General features: G+C 46.0%; 1 protein-coding gene across 2 annotated transcripts in view; it reads left to right on the top strand.

Annotated features, from left to right (window-relative positions):
* LOC8042218 overlaps positions 1–23,758 on the top strand; it is a 43,583-nt gene that overhangs the window by 7,560 nt on the left and 12,265 nt on the right. The window contains exons 2-9 of one of the 2 annotated variants that reach the window (XM_042294382.1): positions 8,203–8,362; positions 9,759–9,952; positions 14,406–14,547; positions 15,027–15,120; positions 17,118–17,237; positions 18,427–18,483; positions 19,090–19,224; positions 20,987–22,361. In XM_042294382.1, coding sequence (XP_042150316.1) covers positions 8,232–8,362; positions 9,759–9,952; positions 14,406–14,547; positions 15,027–15,120; positions 17,118–17,237; positions 18,427–18,483; positions 19,090–19,224; positions 20,987–22,361 — 2,248 coding nt within the window. In that variant the 5' untranslated portion in view covers positions 8,203–8,231. Of the gene's footprint in view, positions 1–8,202; positions 8,363–9,758; positions 9,953–14,405; positions 14,548–15,026; positions 15,121–17,117; positions 17,238–18,426; positions 18,484–19,089; positions 19,225–20,986; positions 22,362–23,758 lie in introns of those variants that run through there. The other variant, XM_042294383.1, reaches the window with a different exon arrangement.

Raw genomic sequence — 23,758 nt, 5'->3', positions numbered from 1 at the left:
GGCCTAAGCTCGAATATGCAGCTTCCATCTGGGATCCCTCAACCATCTATATACCTCATCAACTCACTTGAAGGTGTTCATAACAGAGCTACACGGTTTATACTGGCCAACTATAACCGCACCGCAAGCGTAACGTCAATGAAGAGCACATTATTACTTCCAACCCTCGCACATCGTCGCATGGTTTTTCGAATCTCCCTTTTTCATAAAATCTATCACCATGTTCCTTACCTCAAAGCCCAAATGATAATCCCCCCATACTTTGTTTCAGCACGCCTTGATCATCGTCAAAAAGTCGGTTTACCATTTTGTCACTTTAACGTTTATTACGCTTCTTTTATTCCAAAAACTTCTAATGATTGGAACCGCTTACCTGCACCTCTCACATCAATGACTGACCACGCTCTTTTTTGTAGTATAGACCCTTTCAGGCAACATTTCATGGGCGCCGCCATCTTGACGTCACGTGACCCTGCCGCCATAGCCGCCCTTCAGTTTCTCGTCGTTCCTCCGCGTTGTGTACTGCACAGGCCACTGCCGGAGCTCTGTTTTCGCGTTCTTTTACGTTCCGCGTTGAAATCGTGTGTTTTCTGTTCGTCTTTTCGATATTTCGGGCTTTCATTTAATCATTTGATATCTATATTTCAACATAGCTCTTGTATTTCCTTATTTATGAAATGGAATCGGACAGCGAATGGATCGACGATACAAGATTATGGCTTTAGAGACCATGTAAGTTCATCCCATTCTAACTTTTTTCTCGCTAATAAAGGGCAGTCAACACCATTGCGACATATGCAAATTTCGACTGACGCAGTAAGGCTATCCAGTCGTGCTTCTCGCTGCATGTGCGCGCTCGTTTCCGTAACGCCTGCATGTAAGCGATTTAGCGCGCGACGAGACGAGCGACGGCGACAACGACGAGAGTCAGCGACGAAGATTTCTCACTGTCGCCTGTTGGATCGCTCGGTTTTTTGGGTTTCCAGAAAACGTCACTCACCGTCTTGGTCGCTTGCTCCCGTCGCTTCCGTGCGGTTCGCCTCGTCGCCCGATTGCCCGAGCGACAGCGAAGCGGGTCACCGTCGGTTGTCTCGTTGCTCGCCGAATCGCTTGCATGCGGTTCATACTTAATATCGAGGCGCCAATGGTTCAATGGTGTCTGCATGGAAATTAATTAAGTATAAACCGCATGTAAGCTATCTGGCGAGGGACCAGATAAGCGATGGCGACCCGCTTCTCTGTCGCTCAGTCAGTCGCGCGACGAGACAAACCGCATGAAAGCGACGGAGCAAGCGACCAAGACGGTGAGCGACGTTTTCTAGAAATGCCAAAACCGAGCGATGCGACGGACGGCAGTGAGAAATCTCCGTCGCTCGTCTCGTCGCACGCTAAATCGCTTACATGGCGGGTCGGCTTTACGGAAACGAGCGCGCTCATGCAGCGAGAAGCACGACTGTGATAGCCTTACTGCATCAGTTGCAATTTACATAAGTCGCAATAGTGTTAACTGCCCTTTATTAGCGACAAAAACGTAAGAAGGGGATGAACTTACATGGTCATTGAAGTCTCATAATCTTGTATCGTCGACCCAACCGCTGTCCGATTCCATTCCATAAATAAGAAAATGCAAGAGCTATGTCGAAATATAAATATGAAATGATAAAATGAAAGTCTTAAATATTCAAAAGACCTAAATAAAATCCAAGATTTCAACGTGCAACGTAAAAGAACACGAAAACGAAGCTCCGGTAGTGGCCTGTGCAGCACACAACGCGGAGCAACGGCGAGAAACAGAAGGTCGGCTATGGCGGCCCGGAATGCGCGCGAAGGGCGCGCCGACTGGTGGCAGCTCGAGTAACTGATTCGCTGAAAGCGTCTATATGTTTGAGTTTTTTGTTCATTGTTCCTTGTGTATTCTTATTACTATTATTCCCCACTCCCCTCTGTAATGCCTTTGTGCCCTGAGGGTAAAATAAATAAATAAATAAATTAAAAAAAACTCTGGGGCACGTGGGAATCTGCCAAGCGGGCTCGCTCGCACGACCGCTGCGTCCTAACGCGCCCGTCTCTGCAGCCATTTTGGAATAGCTTATGGGGGCTACTCATTGTCGGCCATGCTTTACTGCGAGCGTGCTGAAAGCTTACGATTAGTTTCCTCAACGCTTCCAGAACGTGCATTCCCCGACCATCAACGTTGTAGTATCTTCTGAGCAGTGGGGGCTAGTTCTGAGTATGCGCTTTGAAAGTTGCGCTCAAATATGACGCCCAGTGAATACTAAAGTCACTGGAACATTAAAAAAAGTGGTGCCAAGCTCCCGGTGTGCATGGTCGCCGTCTTGGTTCATAGAACGAGAAGTGTCTCTTTGACCTCTCATGAACCGATCCAAATTCGCGGTGCGTTAAAAAGACATTTATACCTGTTTTCACCTCAAGAACCGGTCCGGCTTGTCGCGGAGGATTCCTAATTTTCCTGTTTATATCGATAACTAAGATATGTGTATGTGAATTTTAGATTAGATATGTGTTATGTTATCAAGACATACACGCTCCTAACGACAAAAGCTTTTCCCTCCGACAGCAAAATTTCGTAGGAACTCTTCGCGCCGCGTATGAACGATGCGCAAAATTGGCGTTTTTCTTGAGGTGAAAGCGGGAGTAGTCAGGGGGGAGGCTTATGCAAGTTCAGCACCCTCAGCCCCCTTCACCCCCTCCGCACACCAAGTCATGGACATCCCAGCCGGCGACCGGCAGCACAACAGGTCTCTGCCACATCATAGCCTCCTAAAGAAGGCTATGGCCACATACACCACGGCTGTTGGGACGCCGCCAGGATCGCGACAGGCGACAGGGTGACAGCGTGACACTTCTATGACGTCATTCTATGACGTCATCAGGCGGAAGTCGAGAGACCATTTGTTTGGACGGGGTAGACACACCAGTCAGAGACGCGTTCCAGGGACCATAGGTCGACGCAATTGTTATACACCAACACAGTGTTTTCAAACAAGCTCGTTTTGCCCACACCGGGTGTGGGCACTGCGCGTGCGCAGAAACCAAATTCGGGAGCAGGGAAGCGTCTGCGCATGCGCAGTACCGACAGCAGCGCCACCCCACTGGCGTGACGTCAGTGAGTTAACGCAACGCAACGAACGTTTGTTGGAGGCCGGTCCGTTCCCATGATCCATCCTGACTGCGATGTCCGCAGAAAGTGCATCGGCAGGGCAGTGTTTTTTTTTTTCTTTTTTTGTTTTCTCGAAATTTTTGTTTGCCTTTTCCGAGGACGTCAAATAACGCCAACGACGGTTTGTGTTTGTCTCCAGTCATTGCAGATGACTTCAACATTTTTTTGGCATGCGGTTGGCTGTCACAAAGAGCCTGGACTCGATCGATCTGGCTACACAAATAGCCAAGTCGACAACACGTCGTCTGTGGGGGGTCCATTAATTGTTTTGAAGTATACGTCCTGGCTTTGCCGTTGTTGCGCGTCGACGGAGTGCATTCCTCTTGTGTCTCGACCGTCTCGACATACACGACGGCGTCGCCGCTGCTCTGCGCGGACTGCGACTTCTTTTATCTTTTTTTTTTTTCCCCGCCCCGATGCCGCCTTTGTTTTTCGTTCCCTTTGAAGAACAATCCTTGTTACGAGCGGTTGCCTCCGGAATTCGGCAATCCCTCACGGAAGCGTCATGCTGACGTCAGCGCCCAAAGGATATTGCGAGGGAAAGAAAGAACTTTCGACTCGTCGAGAAAGAAGAGAGTCCGCCGACTTTCTTTGACCCGTAGCAAAGAATTGTGCGTTGACAGGAGCCTTTACCTTGGCCTTGTCAGCGGGCTGTCGTCAAGTTGTAACTGCTTCTTCAAGCGGTTAAAAGCATCGCAGGGTCTCCTTCGAGTTACCTATGAGTGTTTTACTGAATTAATGAGGCGGCGATGGGTGAAGCCCTGTCAGCCGTATATGATACCGGGGTTAGCATTTCAATCGCTCGTTCGCTTTATAGACTCTCCGCGCGTACGATATTGTCACGAATAAAAATGCACACGAGCTTAAAACTGGAAATAAACGTTTAATGAAGCAAACTGGTGCCTTCAAACTAAAAATAGAAGAGGTGAGAACCGTATACGGCGTCCTACGGGGGCGAGGGAAGGGCGACTGATTGGAAGCAGCGCATCTCCCCAGCTTTTTTTTTTATACGCGATATTTTCCGGAATGTACGCTAAAGCGGTTTCTGAGATCGTCTATCACTAAAAAAACAAAAAAAAAACAACAACAACAACAACAACAAGAAGATTGATGCACGTTTGATTTTTTTTTTTTTTTTTTTATAAAAGCGGGATCAAAAGTGGCGCCACTCTCGTTTTTTCCGCGATTCGGCACAGAAACCAGAGGGCGCCGTCGGACGCGTGACTGAAGGAAGGGAGGTGGAATTGAGCATTTATTAAGAAGAATATGAACTTTCAAAGGGATCAGAAAGGAGTGCGCCGAACATTTGTGGCTGAAAGGAAAAGTCGCTGGGGAATCAACAGTCCTTGGAGTTGTTTACTTATGGACAGGGACGGTTGCTAAAGAGGAAAACAGAAAAAATGATTGATTGCATATCAAGAGACATTAGTGAACTAGGGGAAGGCTCCGAAATATTTATTATGGGAGACATGAATGCCCGTATTCAGGGTCTGGATGGGTATACGGACTCAACTGGAAGCATATTACTAGAACTGGTGGAAAAACATGACTTAGTTTTATGTAATACCAGTCAGAAGTGTGACGGGCACATAACTTGGGAAACTGGCAATTTACATTCAACTATATATTACGTACTCATGTCACACAAAATATATGGTAAGTTACAAGTAATGAAAATAGATGAAGAAGGTTCCAAAAGTCTTGGTAGTGATCACAAACGTATTAAGCTGAATTTTGCCAGAGAAGTAAATGCTGAAACTAGACAACATAATTCAAAGCAAACTTTCTGCAGCGACAAAGAGTTGGAAATAGTTGTTGAAAGAATATAGGCAGCAGTTTATTCATTTATTTATTTATTCATGGTACCTCAAAGGCCCAATTAAGGGCATTAGATGAGGGGGGGGGGGGGTACATTCAGGGCAACGGTATACAGATTGGACCTATGAGGGCCTTACTAGGCTTTTTGCTCTAGAATTAGACAAAGTTAAGAGTAAACGAAAGGGGAAGCAAGGACATAGACCAAAAAGTTGGTGGGACAAAGAAGTGAAGCAAGCGATACAAAAACGTCAGGAAGCCTCTAGAGAACACAGGTATTCCAAGCGTAGTGGGGAGTCCGAAACGGAAGTAAAAAGAAAATGGGACAATTTTTTAACATGTCGCCGAGAGGCATCCAGTTTGATCAATGCGAAAATTCAGAGAAAGGGTGAGGAATGGATGAGTAATGTAAGTAAGAAAGATAGAAACGCTGCCAAGAAGTTTTGGGAGCACTTGAACTCACTCGGTGAAACGACGCAAGCTAGACAGAGGTTCATACTCTCGCATCAGAGAGATCAATTAGAGGGAGATGATGCGATACAATATATAGGAGCAGTGATGGAGGAGAAATTTTGGGAACGGGTACATGTGGAAGATAGGAGAACCGAAGAAAGTAGCAGTCCATTTTGTGACATCGCGGATTTTGGACAAAGAGAATGGGAAAAGGCGGAACGAAGAGTCCCTAGTGGCACGTCGACAGGCACAGATGGTATCCCTATCAAGCTGGTGAAGAATTTGGGTCCTAAATCTAAGGCAAAACTAAGGGAGGTAGTGAGCACCATGATAACAGAAGGAAATATTCCAGATGAATGGAGGCTTAGTAGGATGAGTATGATATATAAGGGAAAGGGAGATAAGTCTGATATTAGAAATTTTCGTCCCATAACCGTGACACCGGTTATTTACAGGTTGGTAATGCAGATTATAAAGAACAGACTGGAGGAATGGGTAGATTGCGAGGGCATACTGGGCGAGTTACGGAACGGGTTTCGGAAACAAAGAAGGTTGGAGGACAATTTATTTTCTCTAACACAGTGTATAGAAATAGCGCAAAAAGAAAACAGACAGCTCTGGCTGGCATTTCTGGATATCAAGGCTGCCTATGACAATGTGAACCAAAGGAACCTGTGGGACATAATGGAGAGCTTAAACCTAGATGAAGGACTAACAGCACTATTAAGGAACATTTACAAAGATAACAAGGTGATTGTAACATGGGAAGGAAAGGCGACAGGGAAAATAGAGATAAGACGAGGCCTTAGGCAGGGGTGCCCGTTATCGCCTTTGCTGTTTATGTTGTATCTGAGAGGATTGGAGGATAGACCAGAGAAGAGTGGGCTTGGATTCGACCTTTCTTACAGTAAGCTAGGCCAAAACATTCAGCAATCCTTACCGGGATTGATGTATGCGGATGATATCGTACTAATGGCTAACAGGACAGAGTTGCAGGAATTAATGAGCATCTGTGATAGGGAAGGAGAGGAATTAGGTTTAGAATTCAGTAGCGAAAAATCAGCAGTCATGATTTTTAACGAGGATGAAGTTGAGAGGCTGAAGATACAGAATATTACAGTTGAGAGAGCTAGTAAATACAAGTTTCTAGGAGTATGGATATGTGATGGTGCAGAATATCTCAGAGAGCATGAAAAGTATATAATAGGTAAGGGCAGCAGAAATGCAGCTGTAATAAAAAATAGATCACTTTGGAATTACAACAGGTATGAGGTGGTGAGAGAGATTTGGAAAGGGGTCATGGTGCCCTGGCTTGGACTTTTGGAAACGCAGTGCTATGCATGAAATCCGAAGTGCATGCGAGACTAGAAATAAAACAGCGCGGAGTAGATAGACTGGCTTTGGGGGCACACTGCAAAACGCCAAACCAGGGAGTTCAAGGAGACATGGGATGGGCGTCATTTGAGAGCAAGGAAGCGGTGAGCAAGATAGAATTTGAGGATAGGTTGAGGAAAATGGATGAGAAGCAATGGGCACGAAAGGTTTTCAGCTATTTATACATGAGGAGTGTAGACACAAAGTGGAGACAGCGCACTAGGAAATTAAGAGGAAAGCTTTTGGGCTATAGCGAAGATACGGAAGAGCAAGTCTCAGTTAAGAAGAAAGTTAAGGCCACAGAAAGAGATTGGTGGCTAGAGGGAATGCAGACAAAGACGGATCTGGGAAGCTGTAGATTAAACAAAACAGTTATTGCCAAAGAAAGCATTTATGACAATTCTAGGGGAAGCTCATTGTTGTTTGAGGCGAGGACGGGTGTTCTGCGAACCAGAACATACAGAGTGAAGTACCAGGAAATGGATACAGTGTGCACTGCTTGTGGGGAGGAGGACGAGACGGCTGAGCACTTGATACTCTACTGTAAAGGGCCTCACCCTATGCCTACCGAAGACAACATAGATTTAATAAAGTCATTGGGTTTTAGAGACAGCGAAGGGAGAGTGGATTTCAAGACTGTAGAGATTACCAAGCAAAGATTAAGTGAATGGTGGCAGAAATCGAGAGAAAACTAGGTATTTTCTTATTCACTGATTGCAAGGGGCTTTCATAGCCTCACTTTCTTTGCACTGCGGAGTGAATATAGGAACTGATTAACTTTGACATGGGAACTGATTAACTTTGACTGTGCGAAAGCGACGGTTGGCGAACTTTGGACACACGTGCTAACCACTTCTCTTTCGTTGTTGTCTTTTTTTTTTTCGTTTTTCTTTTATTGACGTGTTTTATACCCCTGTCAGACGGGCACGTTAAATGACATTTAGGCAAAACGACATTACAGCTCGGCCAATCCGCGCGCTTAATACGCCACGCTGCGCGCGCAGAACCAGCATCACGAGCTGATTCGCCAAACTGTGAATGACATTCGATCAAAACGACATTTACTTTACCGTTTAACGGGGGTTTTACAAGACACTCGATAGAAAGAGATTGCGCCGCAAATGTACATAACATACATACGCGCTTTGGACGCCCTCCGAAGCTCCTTCGGCCGGCTTTGGAGACCTGTGGGCGCACACGGTCTGCTGTTCCGTTCTTCGACGCAATGCGTGTGTGTCAGCCCAAATGATGTAGGGTAGGACACCTTTTTTTTTTCTTTAATAACAACACGATTGGGGCGTTTTAGTGTTATATTCGTTTGGTTCTGCGTCTTATGGCAGTGAGTGTTAAAGGTTCCGCATGTGTTTGTGAATGTGCAGGGCCCGTCGCATGTGTGTCCCGGGGTGCGATGGCGCACGTGCTGCTGCCCTGCGACGTGCCCACGTGGCCCGAGGTGCAGCGCCACCTGGGCCAGCTCAAGTTCGCCCACTCGCCCGAGCAGCTGGTGGCCGACATGCAGCGCATCTACGACCTCTGCTGGTTGGTCTTCTTAAAGTCACGCCTCAAAAGACACGTTGTCTGCAGGCTGCAGATACGATCGCAGAGTTATCTGCGCCTCAAGCGTGTTCGAAGCGCTTCCTGAACACTTCGGGCTTTGACAGTTTTTGTGTGACAAACCGTCATACAAGGGCGAAACACGCCTCAGAAAAGTGTCGGGTAAAGTAGATCTAAAAAAGTACTTGAAGTAAAGTACAAAGTAAAGGAGAGGCTATGTACTTCAAGTAAAGTAGGCGCAATGTACTTGAAGTACTATTAATTCAACGCATTTTCAAAGTAAAGTACAAGTACTTGTTAACACAATATTCCATGATGCCCTTATATTATATACAGGGTGTCTTTTTTAAGCTTTACAGATTTGTTTAAAAAAATCCGTGACAGTTGAACTTATGTAGTTTGTGCAGGTGAGTAGGTCAGGGGGACATTATGGGGGTGGATAATGTTTGCGATAAGTCGACTAATAATTACAATTCGTTAATTATCTTTTTGATTAGTGAATATAGAGATGTGGTTCCAATTAGAAACTTAGAGAGCGTAATCGAAAACCACTAAATCAGTTCTTTTTAGAACGACTTGAAGCTCGTGGGAAACTCGGGGGCGCACCAAAGTTACCACTCGTGAAGCAGGCGCTAAGCTGGCAGTGGCGGAACGAGATGATAATCTAATCATCCGCGTTTTGCCACTGCCATTGTGCAAAGGGCAGTCTGCGTAGAGTTCCGAATGCGAGTCACCGCGATATCCGTGCTTCGAATGCTGCATGACAATGAGCTCAAGGAGAAACTTGGCACGCGGCATTCGAACCACGGATATTGCGCTGACTCGTGTTTGCAGACTGTCTTTGGTATGATGTAGGCTCGAATCCCATCCTTGTCGCCACTGTAGCGTTCGTTGAACCGGGACGCAGGAAACGCACTTCACATGGTTCTCAGTGCAAAGGGGTTCATCCTTGGAAAGCATGCTTTATATATAATGGTCACGATGTATCGGCACAACCGATACGATGATGATGATGATGCGTATATTCAAAGTGGCACCTACCCGGTATCACAATGAGCAGCGTGACCCCGGTTTAAATGTCGTGGAGCCCACAATGTTCGCTAATTCTAAAATTCCGAAGCTTGCATACGAATATTTTTGTTTTACTGTCTGGAGAAGCGAGACAATTCAAATAATTTAATTGCAACGAATATGACCCCCTCTGTCTAATTCGCAAGAAAAAAACAAAAAAACGCACGAATAGTTTTTTTTTATGGTATTTGAGTTAAGGGTCGACTAGAATGGGCCCGCATCGTATTATATACCTTGGAGGCGTGCGACTGTTCCCGATCCGGGCGTGGCTGGTCCCTGACCCTCCGCGCGGGTCCGTGTGGCCCTGAAGCGTAGGCCTGGATCCGGAGGAGCTTCCCCGGGAGGAGATCCGGCTGGACCTGCTCAAGAAGTTCCTCAAGTCCCTGCGGCCGGAGGAGAGCAGGCGCTTCTTCGAGGCCACCCTGCCCGCTCTCATCTCGGCCGCGCTCAAGCTCAAGCAGCTCAGGCCACACGCGGGATTCCTCTACTGCCTGCAGCAGCAAGGTGCGTGGCCTGACTGCTTTCCTTGGGGACATCGGAGAAACGTTGCCATGTTTCCCAATGAATCTTTCTGCAGCCAGCCATCTTCTGCGCATGCGTACACCCTCTTCCCTGTCGCCATTTTCAGAAAGCACCGTCCCGCGCGACCAACGTGGTCAGAGCAGCATCCTACCTTTGCGCGCCTTTCGTCCTTGTTGACGGTTCTTTTTTGAAAATCAGTGGCATGGAGGCAGACGAAGCAATGGAAACCGATACAACGGCGTGACGCCAATGTGTTCTGAAAGGGCGAAGGCATGTTGGGCTTAGATATGTAAACGTTACCCCAAAAAAGTGCCTAAATACCGCTTGGTCGTTACTCGCTCAAAAAGCGTTACTCGTTACTGATTCTCTAATGGAACGTGTTACTTTACCTCAAAAGTAGCGAGTTAGTTTCGTCGTTACTTTGACGACCTAATACATAACTGGTTTTGTCTCGTGGTTCATTGTTTTCATCTCCGGCGACGCTGAAGAGTCGTTCTACTGACGCGCTCGAAGAAACGGCAGTGTTGTGCTTGAGAAAGGGCTAGTGAATCTAGGATTTCCTTTTCTCATTTTGTTTTTCTAACTGCTTATAAAGTTTTAAGTTGACAGTGGGTTATGTGCATTCCAGCATTGGCAACCTCCGGGTTTAGATTCGGTCTGTACACGATTTTAGAAGGTTCGACCGACGAACTTTATTGTGTTCCCTGTGTGAATGACGTTCCCAGCTGTAGAGTTCGACTGACTTGTTCAGCGATAAACGTTGCTATACCGTCCTACTGTTTTTTTCTTTTTGGTGGGGGGGGGGGGGGGGGGGGGGTTATTATTTGCATTTGTCGTAGTAAGACGCGTACTCTGGTTAGAATCAAAAGTAACGAACGACCGTTACTCGTTACTTGGCTTTAAAAGTAACTAAGTACGCTACTTGTTCCTTTTCTAAACAAAAGTAACTAAATACACCGGAAAAAGTAACTAGGTAGAAGTAACTCATTACGTACATGTCTGGTTGGGCTTCCCTCTCATGGCCCTCCATTTGTAGTTCACATACAACCCCCCAGACGGCACTCGCGACTCGGAAACGGAGGGCTATGCATGAAATCCGTAGTGCATGCAAGACTGGAAATAAAACAGCGCGGAGTAGCTAGGCTGCCTTTGGGGGCACGTTGCTATAGACGCCAAACCAGGGAGTACATGGAGACATGGGATGGGCGTCATTTGAGAGCAGGGAAGCGGGGAGCAAGATAGAATTTGAGGATCGGTTGAGGCAAATAGATGGGGACCAGTGGGCACGAGAGGTTTTCAGCTATTTATACATGAGGAGTATACACACAAAGTGGAGACAGCGCACTAGGAAATTAAGAGGAAAGTTTTTAGGCTATCGTGGAGTTACGGAAGAGCAGGTCTCAGTTAAGAAGAAAGTTAAGGCCACAGAAAGAGATCGGTGGCAAGAGATTTGCCAAATGCAGTTTTGTGCATAAAACTTGAGGAGGAGGAGGGGGTTACGGAGGGGAGAGTGTGCCCCTCCTCCTCCTCCGTACCCTCTCCTCGTCTCCTACTCCTTCATCCCATCCTCTCCCCCCCCCTCTCCTACGATTCCGTTTCCCCGCTAATTTTAGCGGGGAAAATGACGTCCCATGACTTGGTGTCACGTCACCTGTAAACCAATTCAGTTTTTCCGCTAGGTTTAGCGAGAAAATTGACGTCACGTGACCTCAACACCGATTCGATTCCCCGCTAAATTTAGCAGGGAATTGAATTGGTGTTGAGGTCACGCGACGTCAATTTTCTCGCTAAATTGAACGCGGTTAAGCCGACGCCGACGCCGCTCAACCGGAAAGCAGGCGCCTAAAATCTACGCCCTAAAAAAAAAAAAAAAAAGAAATGGCTAGTTGGCGCAAGTCGCCGTCCGACTCAAAGGGTTCAGTCGCATCCATCCATCCGGTCCATTGCAGTGAGCTACGTAACACTGTAGCTATGTTACGGTGCTAGAAGGCGCTCTGCTGCCCACATATTATGCTGCGCTCTGTAATCTTTAACCGTGGACCGCCCTCGCCCGCGCGGTCGTCACACCCTCCCCCTCTCGTCCGCCACAGCTATTCTGGGAGACGAATATTGCATTCGGGTTGCTCTTCTTCCTTTTCTCTTACTTTCCGTCTGCCCGGCAGAGGTTTCATAATGTTTAAACGATTGTGTTACCACCATCTGCTTCACACAACGCACACGTGGACGCTGGCCACGAATGACGGATGAAAATGGCGCACCTAAGAAGAATACTAGAACGCAAAGATGCGATGCGCGAGGGACAGTAATTATATATACGGAACGTCACACTCATTGCCTTTGCATGCGCACAGCGAATTTGATAGGTCTAATTACATTCTGAGCTTCGTCATTGGCTGGGATATCCTGTTGTTTGCAGTGATTGGACCTGCATGTTCGATATAGGAAAGAAAATGCGGTCTTTATTAAAGTGTAATGAAGAGAAGCCTGCCCAAACTTTATTGCGACACTTTTGCTTTAGATCCGTTTGAGCGGCACGAGAGACGTTGGTGTTCCGAGTGCAGCGTGGCTCTCAGACATATTGAGGGCCCTTTCAATAGGCAGAGGTCAGTCAGTGCTCACCGCTTGCCCAACAACAGACTGGCTGGCTTCTTTCAGCTAGCCGGCCCCTTGTAAGATACTAAGTGGTTAGGGAGCTCGTTCCGAAGCTCCGTTGACAGGAAGGCGGCAGGAGCCTGCTTCTCGTCTCGCCGGGGTGCTGAAGGGGTCAGTGACCCGCTTGAAATAAACCCTTCCGAGGGGACCCTTCATTACTCGGTCCATCACTCTGGCTCCGTGCCCGGAGTTGCAACCATGTCTGCAACGACTCCACTTTGCTTAGCCTTAGCGGCAGAGTTGGGCGCCGCATTCCAGCCTTGTTTTTCCGACTTCCTCGGGGCCTGTTTGCAAACAGCACTCGCATGCATGTTCCGAGGCAGCCTTCTCGCTAACATTCTCCCGTTAATAGGGAGTTTTCGTAGACCGCGCTACCCCCTCCGCTAAGCGTTCCGCAACGAAGAAGTTGCTACTGCGCCTGCGCGCCGATAGCCTTGACTGTGGAGTTCCCGCTATCGTAGCGGATTGCGGAGGGCCTTGCGGGACGGCGAAAACGATCTACGAAAACTCCCTAATGGCCTGAAGGGGTTGACCGACGGTAGGTGACTGCTTGCGCCCTTGCACTGACCTCCGCGCGCGAGCTGCATAGGCGCTAGGATTGGTTTGCGTTTGTTTAAGCCTAAATAAGCATTTAGATACGCAAGTTTAATCTTGAGCCGAAATGACAAAAAAGGTAAGGTGGATGAATACATATAGGCATACTTTATTTTTAAATGCAATAGGTTTCTTAATATGACATTTCAAAATAATTGTTATTCAGAGAACTCACCAGGCATAAATAAAAGGCATATTAACTTTTGCTTAACACAGGATGGAAGAAGACTAATTCGAATAATAAATCTGATGATGGCAATATGCGAGAGTTATGCCACAGATCATAGTATTTGGTAGCTGGCAAACTCTTATAGTACCTTCGAGTGTCACGCCAGGCACGAAAAGTCATTTGAATCAGTAAGACTCTTGTCTGTGTTTTCTGCTCTAAAAACAAATATGGTCGCTGACAAAAACGAGAAGGGCAGGCAGGAGCTTCAGTTGTCCAGCCTCTAACGCGAGCTTGGTATGCGACGAGAAACTGAGGGAGAGGAGGAAACGAGAGCGCGTGGGGACGTCGGAGCTCCGTCTGGATGGATCAGTGGGTCAACGCAAAGCTAGCTGCACCTGTCTCTATATACTCAGATTTCGAACGCGTTCGAACGCCAAACGCCAGATGCCGGCGTTCGCAAATCGAACGCGTTCGAAGAGCCAGTAGAGACAAGGGCAGCTAGCGTCGCGTCAGTGACTATATCACAAGTACAGTTTCCTTTGAGATCATAAAACCGAACATCATATAGACATAAAACCCTTTTTTTTTGTGGATAAATTAAATAGGTAAGACATACGCATACTGGATCCGATACGTTCTTTATTGCTCTTCAACGGTGCAATGCAGTTAATAAGTAGAATTTAGCCTGAGAGGAATTCTAGCATCTTGGAATGGTGCAATTTCCAACTTGCTCAAACAGGGGTTTCATCTTCCATTCACTATCCTCGCAATAAAGGATTTTTATAGGGATTATTGGCGACTCTGAAGAAACTGTTGGGCTTGTTCTTGGACCGAAATTTAAATCTCAATGACATACGGATGTTCGGGCAAAGTTACGTTGGATAATGAGTTTTCGTATTTGGATGTGAATTGTCATGTAGAGCGTGTGTTCTCACGTATAAGCATATAAACATAAAGGAAAAACTTGCCTTGTTTTATAATTCGCTTCGGAGAATTGACAGCGGTCGCCATTGCTTGCAGAGGGCATGTTTGCCCTGGAACGTCCGTTTCTGGCTTCGCTCCTGGCCAACTGTTTCTTCTCCACGTTCCCCAAGCGAAATCCAAGGACCCACCCGACTCTTCAGGACTTCAACCTGTCAGAGCTCTTCCCTTTCCTCTCCATGTAAGCTCCCTACTGCACTCTTAGTGTGAGAGAAAAACAGGGAAAGCTTAGAATCATTGAGGAACAGTTAGGGAACGCGGTCACCTAAGAAATTACGAGGGCCAGGGATTTAAGACGCGTACCAGAAATGACTTGCTCAGAATGCATGCGAGACAGTCTTAATTTCTCATGATAATTACAGGGATCATCATAAGACCGGCGCAATTAACAATACTGGTGGCGATAAAGGTGTTCTTTGTGATACTCACTAATCGACTCTAATGTATCCTTAAAGATTATAATATTGGTTAAAGTTATTCGGACGTTGATGCAGCTTCTAAACTTGATTATACGAGTCCCCATTAAGTTTTGATGGATGACCTATTGAAGCTGTTGAGCTGAGCTAGTAAACGAATACAACGAAACGGAGTTTAGAAACAACGTGTTTTACATGTGGTTTCAAAGGGGTGATTGATATCCTTTTTGCTATCACTCGACAGGTCCTGCCAGTGTGAAAAACTGAGGAGGCTTTTCGCCTACTTCGACTGCACCTTTCGAGACGAACCGGACGGCGCCGTGTACTTCTGCAGGCAGGTTCGAGACGGCTGCCGACACCAGACGGCCCTGGTGTTGGGCAGCGTTCGTCTTAGCATGCAGCAGTTTTGTCTGTCAGATGGGGTCGTTCTGACACAAACAGCTCTCTTTATGAGACAATCTTCTGCTAGGTGGACTTTGGAGTATGAACGCTCATGGTCGCTTATTTAAGACAAGCACGCGTGGTTTTTTTATTCTTTGTGTGTGTTTTCTGTAGCAGAGGTTTTTATATATTGATCACCACAATGTTCCGAAAAATAGCCCATCCCCAAGGAAGTCAGATGTGAAAAAGGAGGCTGGGCTAACTTTCAGCACGCGCCCCAGAAACAAAAGCTGAGAGAGAGAAAAAATATTCTTAGTAACTCGTTCTCTTGTTCACTGATGTCATACATCAGCTGCTTTAGGTCACGCCACAAGTAGCATATTATTGGAAAGGCAAATTAAGAATTATTTATTCAATTGCCCTGTAAGTTGTCAAAGAACCAGTTTTTTTTTTTTTTTTTTAAGAAAGAGAAAGTAAACAGGTGTGCTGGTTAATGTCACTCATGTTTGAAAAAAAAAAAAAAAGGAGATGACGGACGAAGAAGGGGACAAACACAAAACGTTTCAAACGCAGCTAGTAAACTTTATTGGCACAACTCTCTATGTGCCATCTCTCACGCACACGTCTCCGGGAATTCGCACACGTTTTTGTGAGCTTCCACCACGTTACAACGCGTCAATCGTGACCTTAATTTAAAGAACATGCCTCATGCACCACGCAACACAAGACACACGTCTCCGGGAACTTGCACACTTATTTGTTACCTTCAACCGGAGAAGAGACCTCCTCTTGTACGAAACCATGGTACAGGTAACACTTTAAATCAAAGCAACCTCCCCAAAGTGCACCCTCATGTATCCGTTTACAGGTTCCACTTTGGCGGCTGATAAAGCTAACAACAAACCCATCACCAAAACTCATATCGTATTCCCCTGCAAAAAATTTTCCGAACCCAGGCAGTGCAATTTAAAAGGGCCGTGCAACGATTCAAAACTTGTCTCACTCTTCTCAAGCTTGTTGACACTTGTGGAACCCAAGTGTACTCGCACGCAATGCCACTGACCAGGAAACCTCTTTGTCACCGCGTATTTTCGAGTACAAAAGCGGAAGTTGTCTTTCAGCCTCACTTTCGTAAAACTTGATGACGAAGTTCTTAGCCGAACCTTAACAATGTGTGGAACTCAGCACGTTGTTTTGTGCTGTGCTAAAGCTTATTTTAATAAGCTTTCGGGGCATATAATAGGCTCCAGATCACGTGGCCGCTTGTTCTGGCTTCCAGTTGAGGAGAAGAACGCTGCTCGCTTTTTTTTAATTTTTGTTGTGAAACTACCATCGCGTAAAAAAAAAAAAAAAAAATAAAATAAAAACTAACAGGTGTCTCGTAGGTTATGAATGTCAGGCAATAATTCTAAGCGATATTTACTGAAAGCGCAAACATAAATTGTAGCGTCTCTTTTCTAAAGATGTGAGTACCGATGCAGTTTTCTGACAGGCTACCTCAAAGCATCCAAAGCTCTTGCACGCCAAGTGCCACACAGTGCGTGCTGAAATGGCTTTGATTGTTTTATGCATCTCTTCTATACGAAGTTGACCCGATATTTTTTTTTAACGTCTAACGGCTGGAACACATGAGCGATAAACTATGCGGACGGAACTCTGGACGCGCGAAAATTGCTCCATCGTGTTTTATAAATACACGTACGCGTGTTTATACGACAAAACCGCAAATATAATTTCGTTAAAACCACATTCGCGATTTCCTTAGCGCAACGGAAATACCCTAGCATAGTTTGGTTTTGAAAAAAAAAAAAAATGATGTGGAACTATTTGCTTAAATTTCAAAATTTGTGGGATTTCCGCTTTTTTTTTTTTTTTCGCACGTGCGTCCCCGTTTTAATAAGCATTGTGCTTTGCTGTTTCGTTTTGTTTCACAGTGTATATATATATTTTTTAGGTGACGCCGATCCGGAACCTAATGTCACTTCCCGAATGGATGTGCAGCGACTGCCCTCTGTGTCCTCTGATGGTCCGCACCAGGGGACTCGTGGAAGAGGCCGAGCCCATCTTGGTCAAGGTCGGCAGCTGGGGCTCTCGGAACTTTTTATTTCCAGCTTGCGCACAAACCGTTTTCCATTACATGCCCCAACGATCCACATATCCGTGAAGCGCGTAATATGTATGCTCTACGTATTGTTCTGTCTGGGAGTCCGAGGAATCAGGCAGGATGTTATTCCTCTCGTCGAAAGTTATGGCACTTGTTCGAAGACAAAAACACGACTTCGATGACACGGAAGATCAAGCTTACTTATTGCAAAGTTCCATTATCACTAGGGTTTCGTGTTTTCGGTGATAAACCCCGAGAATTAACCATCGAGTCGATAATTATCAAAATTGGGGGAAACAGAAAAAATAAATCCTCCCAAAAGTTTATCGGCTTTTGGGCGGATGCGGAGAAAAGCTCACCAAAAATTTTATATCGTCGGACCGACGACGTATTCAGGAAGTTTTGCGGGATGCTTGACGGGCTTGCATTTGTGCCTCCGGACTTCGTACCATCAGGACTTGGCTACATCCGAGATTACGCTCCCGATACATGACCGACCTACTCACGTATTTCGATGTGACTTACTTAAGCGGAACCTTTCACGCTGTTCCGACACCGGGACGAGCTGGGCAACAGACAACAACCGTGCGCCGCTGTCGCCCCGAATTCTCTACTCTGGAATGTGGTAGACGCTACTCTTCGAGGCGAGGACCGCACTCAAAACTCGTGCGAGGGATAGAACAATGCATTCGAGCAGCTCGCTGGACATTGCCATCCCAGTGTTTGGACTCGAATGCCTCCAGCAAGGCCGAGCAGCGCCCGCTACAACGTTGCTGCAAGTCAGTCGAGGACAGCCACCCGCCAAGAAGACAAGGAAAGAGACCAGCCGTCCTCAGAACCGACTAAACGAAACCACTGGAATGACGCAGCTTCTTGTACTTCTTCATGCAGTTGGTGACTGCATCCGCTTTTTGGCCGAAACGAAATGAACTCTGTGAAATCGAAGCTGCCAATAATATTTGAATGCGAAAGCGTTAACTTGAAACACCGATCCAAAGGGGAAAAAATACCGAAAACACGGAACCCCACTTATGAGTGGTTCGAATGCATATTATTTTTTTTTTTCGGATGATCGGTGCACACAAGGCCGCTATTTCTTCTGAGTTGCCGTTCTTTGTGACTTTTCTTCATGGGGGTTTAAGCTGCTGTTCTTTTACAGTCCTACCCTTGTCATCCAAGCATTGGTGGAGACGTGCTTAGAGGAAGCTACACAATGGTAGGCAGTGAATCATTTTCCACTCGGGAAGTCGTAGCCAGTGTAGGCGGGCAGTCTTTTATCTCGTGAAAAGGTTATATTTTTGTTGCAAAATAGTTTGCCGGCACATGATATAACTCTCATAACAAAAAGTTATTCTAGTGATTTTTGGACTTTCTGATTTAATGCAGTGATCTGTTCTGTTCCAGCACTGATCTGCTCTGAAGTGTTAAAGAATCTGGTTTTGCACTTTAGAATACACCGGAAAATACTTCTACTTTCAGTATACATAATTACAAATGAGTGCTTAAGTAAACTTTCAATATCAAGCTATGGACCGTGCTGGTAGGAATATGGATCCAATACTAAAAAACTGTACAACAAAAAAGAAAGGTGGGGAAAATACAGCAGGATTTAAAGTCCGAACCTTACACCACTTAGTTGTGCCAGTTCCGTTTTTTAAAAAATAATATTTAAATAAAATTTGTTACTAAAAAAAAAAACATTTTGTTTTTTGTAGTATATTTTTCTTCGACCTTTTCGTTTGTGTAAATACGCCACGTAATCTTTTTTTTTCTTTTGTGCAGGAGGGTTGTTTAGAGTATTTTGTAAATTCTTGACCCGCAGGAATGCTCAATGTTCCTGGATGCCCCCGAGCTTCTGGCTGCATTGATTTTTGTGGAGTGCCTGGAGGACAACGAGAGTTTGACTGTCGACGGGCTGCTTGCCTTCGACCCAAGACCTCAAGCAAGCGGGGAGCCAGTAATATCCAATCTCACCAATAACGACAACAAAAACACACACACGCTCACACACACACACAAACACAGACAGACAGACAAACAGACAAAGAGAGAGAGATAGACATCTGGGCGATTCACTTATTCATCTACATCCGACAGTGATACACGTTCTTGATGCAATTTTCTATTTCGACAATACTTACCATTGCGTTAATCAGACAGACTCTTTCATTTTAACGCAGTACATTTTTATACCAATGATGGTTATGTTTTTGTGAGTATATACATATAAATTTGGGAATGAAGGAAAGAAAACTTGGGGTATTATACGGAGTATAACTGCTTGTGGTTAATTGAATACGAAAATTAAATGCTTATGCGTGCTGTAAGTCTTCTTGACTGAAACTAAAAAAAGCTAGTTGATTTTTTTTTTTTTTTTTTAGCGGAGCGAGGTAGAAATATGTATGATCCGGGAGTATGTAAAAACAAATAATGATTTTGGAGGCTTCTAAATGAGGCTCCCACGGCAAATTATTTCCAATGGATCGTCACCGCTAAAAATGACTAGCATATCTACTAAAATACTTTTTGTAACTCTTAATTAAATTAGGCGTTGACCAATGATCGTGACAAAAAAATGTAGACCCTATACGAGGATCCAACGTTTCCCATTCCATCGAGCAAACCGAAATGCTTCCCCGCATTAGGCGCTTCTCCTATCACACTGGTGTAAAGCGGTGAAGCTTGACCAGTGCACTACACGCAATTCTTGATTATGACCTCCGAACTTTACCCGAACTGAAACTGGCTCAATAAGGGGAGCCGAACGAACCGAAGTCTATGCTCGGCAGAAGCGCACGTCGAAGAAAGAGAAGGAACTATCACAACAGGTCGTTCAAAAAGCCTCAGACCTTTTGAAGCCTAGTTTAAGGTCGGACCTGTGGCAGACAAAACGAAGAAAACGGCCGTGGCTGGCGGCTCAGTTTCTGGACGGAGTAAGGACGGCAAACGGAATAAACGGGAAAGGAATACACCTATTTTCTGTGAGAGTTTAACAGGACCGGCGTTCACGAACGTGATAGCCGGAAAAACGTATTAACTGATAATGTATCAACGGTGTTCTATATTAAAGAGCTAGAGTTAGCCGGCAATAGCACAGTCGGTCCCAAACAAAGTATACAGTAATTATAAACCAGTGGCAAGATTAAATAACACCGGAAATGCACATTGAAAGTTTCACATTTGAACTTTCATACTTTCTAGCAGCTTCCTTAATAATCGAGGCACTTTACACGGGGTGCAAGAACTACGTTCATTCCCGAAGCACACAACAAACATTTATGTTGCTCTCTTCTGAGAGTACATTTAATTTTGAAATATCTCAATGCGCTGCCAAAAGACTGCTGAAAATTGTATGTTTGCACATCTCTATCATCAATGCATTGCAGACTTCAATAAGCTGGTGATGAATTATGGCTGACGGTACTTCATTTTTTTGCTGGAGACCTGTATTTTTGTTTTACTGGCCACCATATGAAACTGCTGCAAGATGCCTGTCCTTGTGCATTAGATCCAAACCATGTTACAATGAATACTGCACTACACTAACTGAACACGTTAGCCACGCATAAGCTTGCAAACAAACCAAAATGTTTCATGGCCTCGATTTTGAGTTTTTATTCAGGAGTACAATAGCATGAGAATGCATGGATACCCAAAAGCCTTCCTTAGTTTCCATCTCCTGCATCAATTCCTAGAAATCTCGCCGTTGACATGTGCAGGCCCTTGGTCCCTTCGAGTCTTCAGTCTGCCTCCTGGACTTCAAGAGCTACGCCTCCAACCCAGTGGCGCAGTACGAAGACTCCTCTTTACTACGGGAACTCAACAAATGCCTGGTCACATTCCGGCAGTCAGTCAGCCGGAGAAGACCCTCCCCCGTGGGTCGCAGCTCAAGCTCCAGTGCAGCCGGACTGGAACCCTACTATCAGTCACTGTCCTCTTCCAAGACATCATCCTCTCGGAACAGCCTCTACGCGACAGACTCGGCGGACCAACAAAGCGATGACCTCTTCGTGGACTGCAAGGCGCCCGCGGTGAGCACAAAGAGCGCTACGTCTCCGACGAAAAAAACGGCCAAAAACGACGACACTTCGAAACCGAGCTGCGCCCAAAAGTCGCCGAACACCCAAAAGCCTTCCTTAGTTTCCATCCTGGGAGCTCTGAAAAAGACGGCCGATGCCTTGCCCGCGGCACAGCCCTTGGCGCAGCCCGCGGCGGCATCGGAAACGACACCCAGTGTACAAAGTTCGCGCAAGCCGATCTCAAAACATGAAACCGCAAAGAATATGATCTCGGACGAGGGTAGCTGCACCCCGAGGAACGTCGCAAGGAAGGTCGCGACAACCGGTCCGAAGCCCGGTGCCTCAAGACCGCCGCCGGCTTTGAGGAAAGGTCAGAGGTCGATGAGTTCGACTTCTTCGAAAGGATCCTTCGACAAGACGAGAAGCTTCGAGAGGATTCTGGGCGGACGCATGATGCAGCCTCCGTCTTCGTCGGCACCGATGCTCACGCAGGCGGTGCTGTGCGCGCAGAGGCACCCTTCTCCGCGACCCGAAAGAAGAGGCAGTGGAGCTTCGGGCGGCATGGTCTTTCGGCCCGTCACCATGTCGCCGGTGCTTTCGCGCAAGATGGCCTTCAGGCCCACCGCCGAACCACCAATCGGAGACAAGGGGAAAGATTGCAGCGTTGGTAGGACTGCGATAGCGCTGCCTCACTGCACGTTCTCTGCGTTGAAGAGCGGCGGTTCGGAAGAGCGGAAGGAACTAATAGAGCCCCCTGTTTCGTCGCCGCGGGTACAGCATTCGGTCGAGTCGTGTCCCGAAGAAGACGTCTGCTGGAGGATGGAGAGTCTCGAGGAGTCTCCGTGCTCGGAGCTGCCGGACCTGGTGGTGCCCGCGCAGAAGCTGGAGCACGCCACGAGTCAGTGCTCGTTCGAGAGTGTCGCGTCCAGCTGCGCGGAGATGGAGCGGAGGCGGAGCGGGTCGGGTGCCTCGACGCCCTTTGGATCTCCCAAAGAACGACTGCAGCTTCCTCGACTGTTATCTCAGAAGTCGGGCGAGGAGGATTATCACACTGCAGATGAAAGCTTGGGGGACAGTAAGTATAGAATATCCCACACCTTCGTTGTTTTCTGGGTTACTTTTTTGACTTACTCATTTTAACCGATATTCTTGAATATAACAATCGGTTTTAGATTTTTTTCCACTATATATTTAGAAGAGAAAGCAACAGATGTTTTTCGGTGTTCCTTCACTTTTAAGACATCGATATATTTTGATAATGCACCTCTGACGGGTGCTATAAACAAAAAATATCAGATGAAAAAGAAAAACTAATGAAAAACTGGTTTATACAAAAACGGTCGTTGCCTGAACAAATATTTAAAAAAATCGATGTTTTTCGGTTTGAACCGTTATTGTAGTTTTTGACACTGCGGCCTAAATATGATCTTCATGTGATATTGTCACGAATAAAGGTGACGAGAGGACGAACAGTGAACTGAAAATAAACGTCTAATCGTGGAACTTGTGCCAAACAGAAATAAAGAACGAGCGTTGAGGCAGCAGAAAAGCGGGCGGCGATTTGGCGGCGTAACAGCGAGCGAGAGCGAGACTGACTCGACAAGGTAGCGGCCAGTTCCTTATCTAGAGTGCGTCACTTCCTATAATATTCGGCAAAGGAGGTTGGTTCGAGAGTCGCGTACTCGAGGCGAGAACGAACAGACACTTTCTAGAACAAGAAACAAAGAAGAAATGATAAATGTTACGCACCGAGTAAGAATAAACGGGAATCTTTTAGAATTCCGTGACCGAGCGTTGTTTGCTCGGCCCTGAGCGTGGCAATATATTAGAATAATAAAAGGGCTCCAATAGGAAATCCTAACATTACAATAAGTTATGTCAAAAATTGGTCCTTTATGCAAAAAACATCTTTAGCTAAAAAAAGAAAAAAGATTGACGTTTGTTTTTATACATAAGGTCTCTCTGCCTTTGAGGTACGGTGACGCTGGTTTACGCTGTTGATGAGAAATTTAGCCAGTGCAGTGTTACTGCTAGCCAGGGGTCTTTAACGTGCACGACACCCGGCTCAAAACGGGCAGGAGTTGATATTGAACCCCGGGTTCTGCTGCGCGAGCTTTCGCTCCACGTGCTCCGAGCTACGGTGAGCACCCGGCCACCGATCCCCTTATCAGCTGAAAAGAATAGTGACTGCACCCATCACAAGCACAAAAATTAGATCGCGACTTCGAAAAGATTCGCTAGAGCTACAACTCTACCGAAAATATCAAGCAGATTTAACACGGCAAACAGGCTAAATTTAGTAAATTTATTGAAACATTCATGGAGCTCATACCCGTGATTAAACGTGAAGGTGCCGTGTCTTGAAGTTACTTCTTCTTGACAGCTCTTTAAATTAAAAAAAAAAAAAAAGATCAGCTACAAGCCCTTTTTTTTATTTTTAGTCATAGCTAGTAAGAGTTTTTTCTTTGTTTT

This window comes from Ixodes scapularis, unplaced genomic scaffold, assembly GCF_016920785.2.
Source record: "Ixodes scapularis isolate PalLabHiFi unplaced genomic scaffold, ASM1692078v2 PGA_scaffold5__190_contigs__length_132052651, whole genome shotgun sequence".
Taxonomy (NCBI): Eukaryota; Metazoa; Arthropoda; class Arachnida; order Ixodida; family Ixodidae; genus Ixodes; species Ixodes scapularis.
This window is presented reverse-complemented; position numbering and strand designations above follow the sequence as displayed.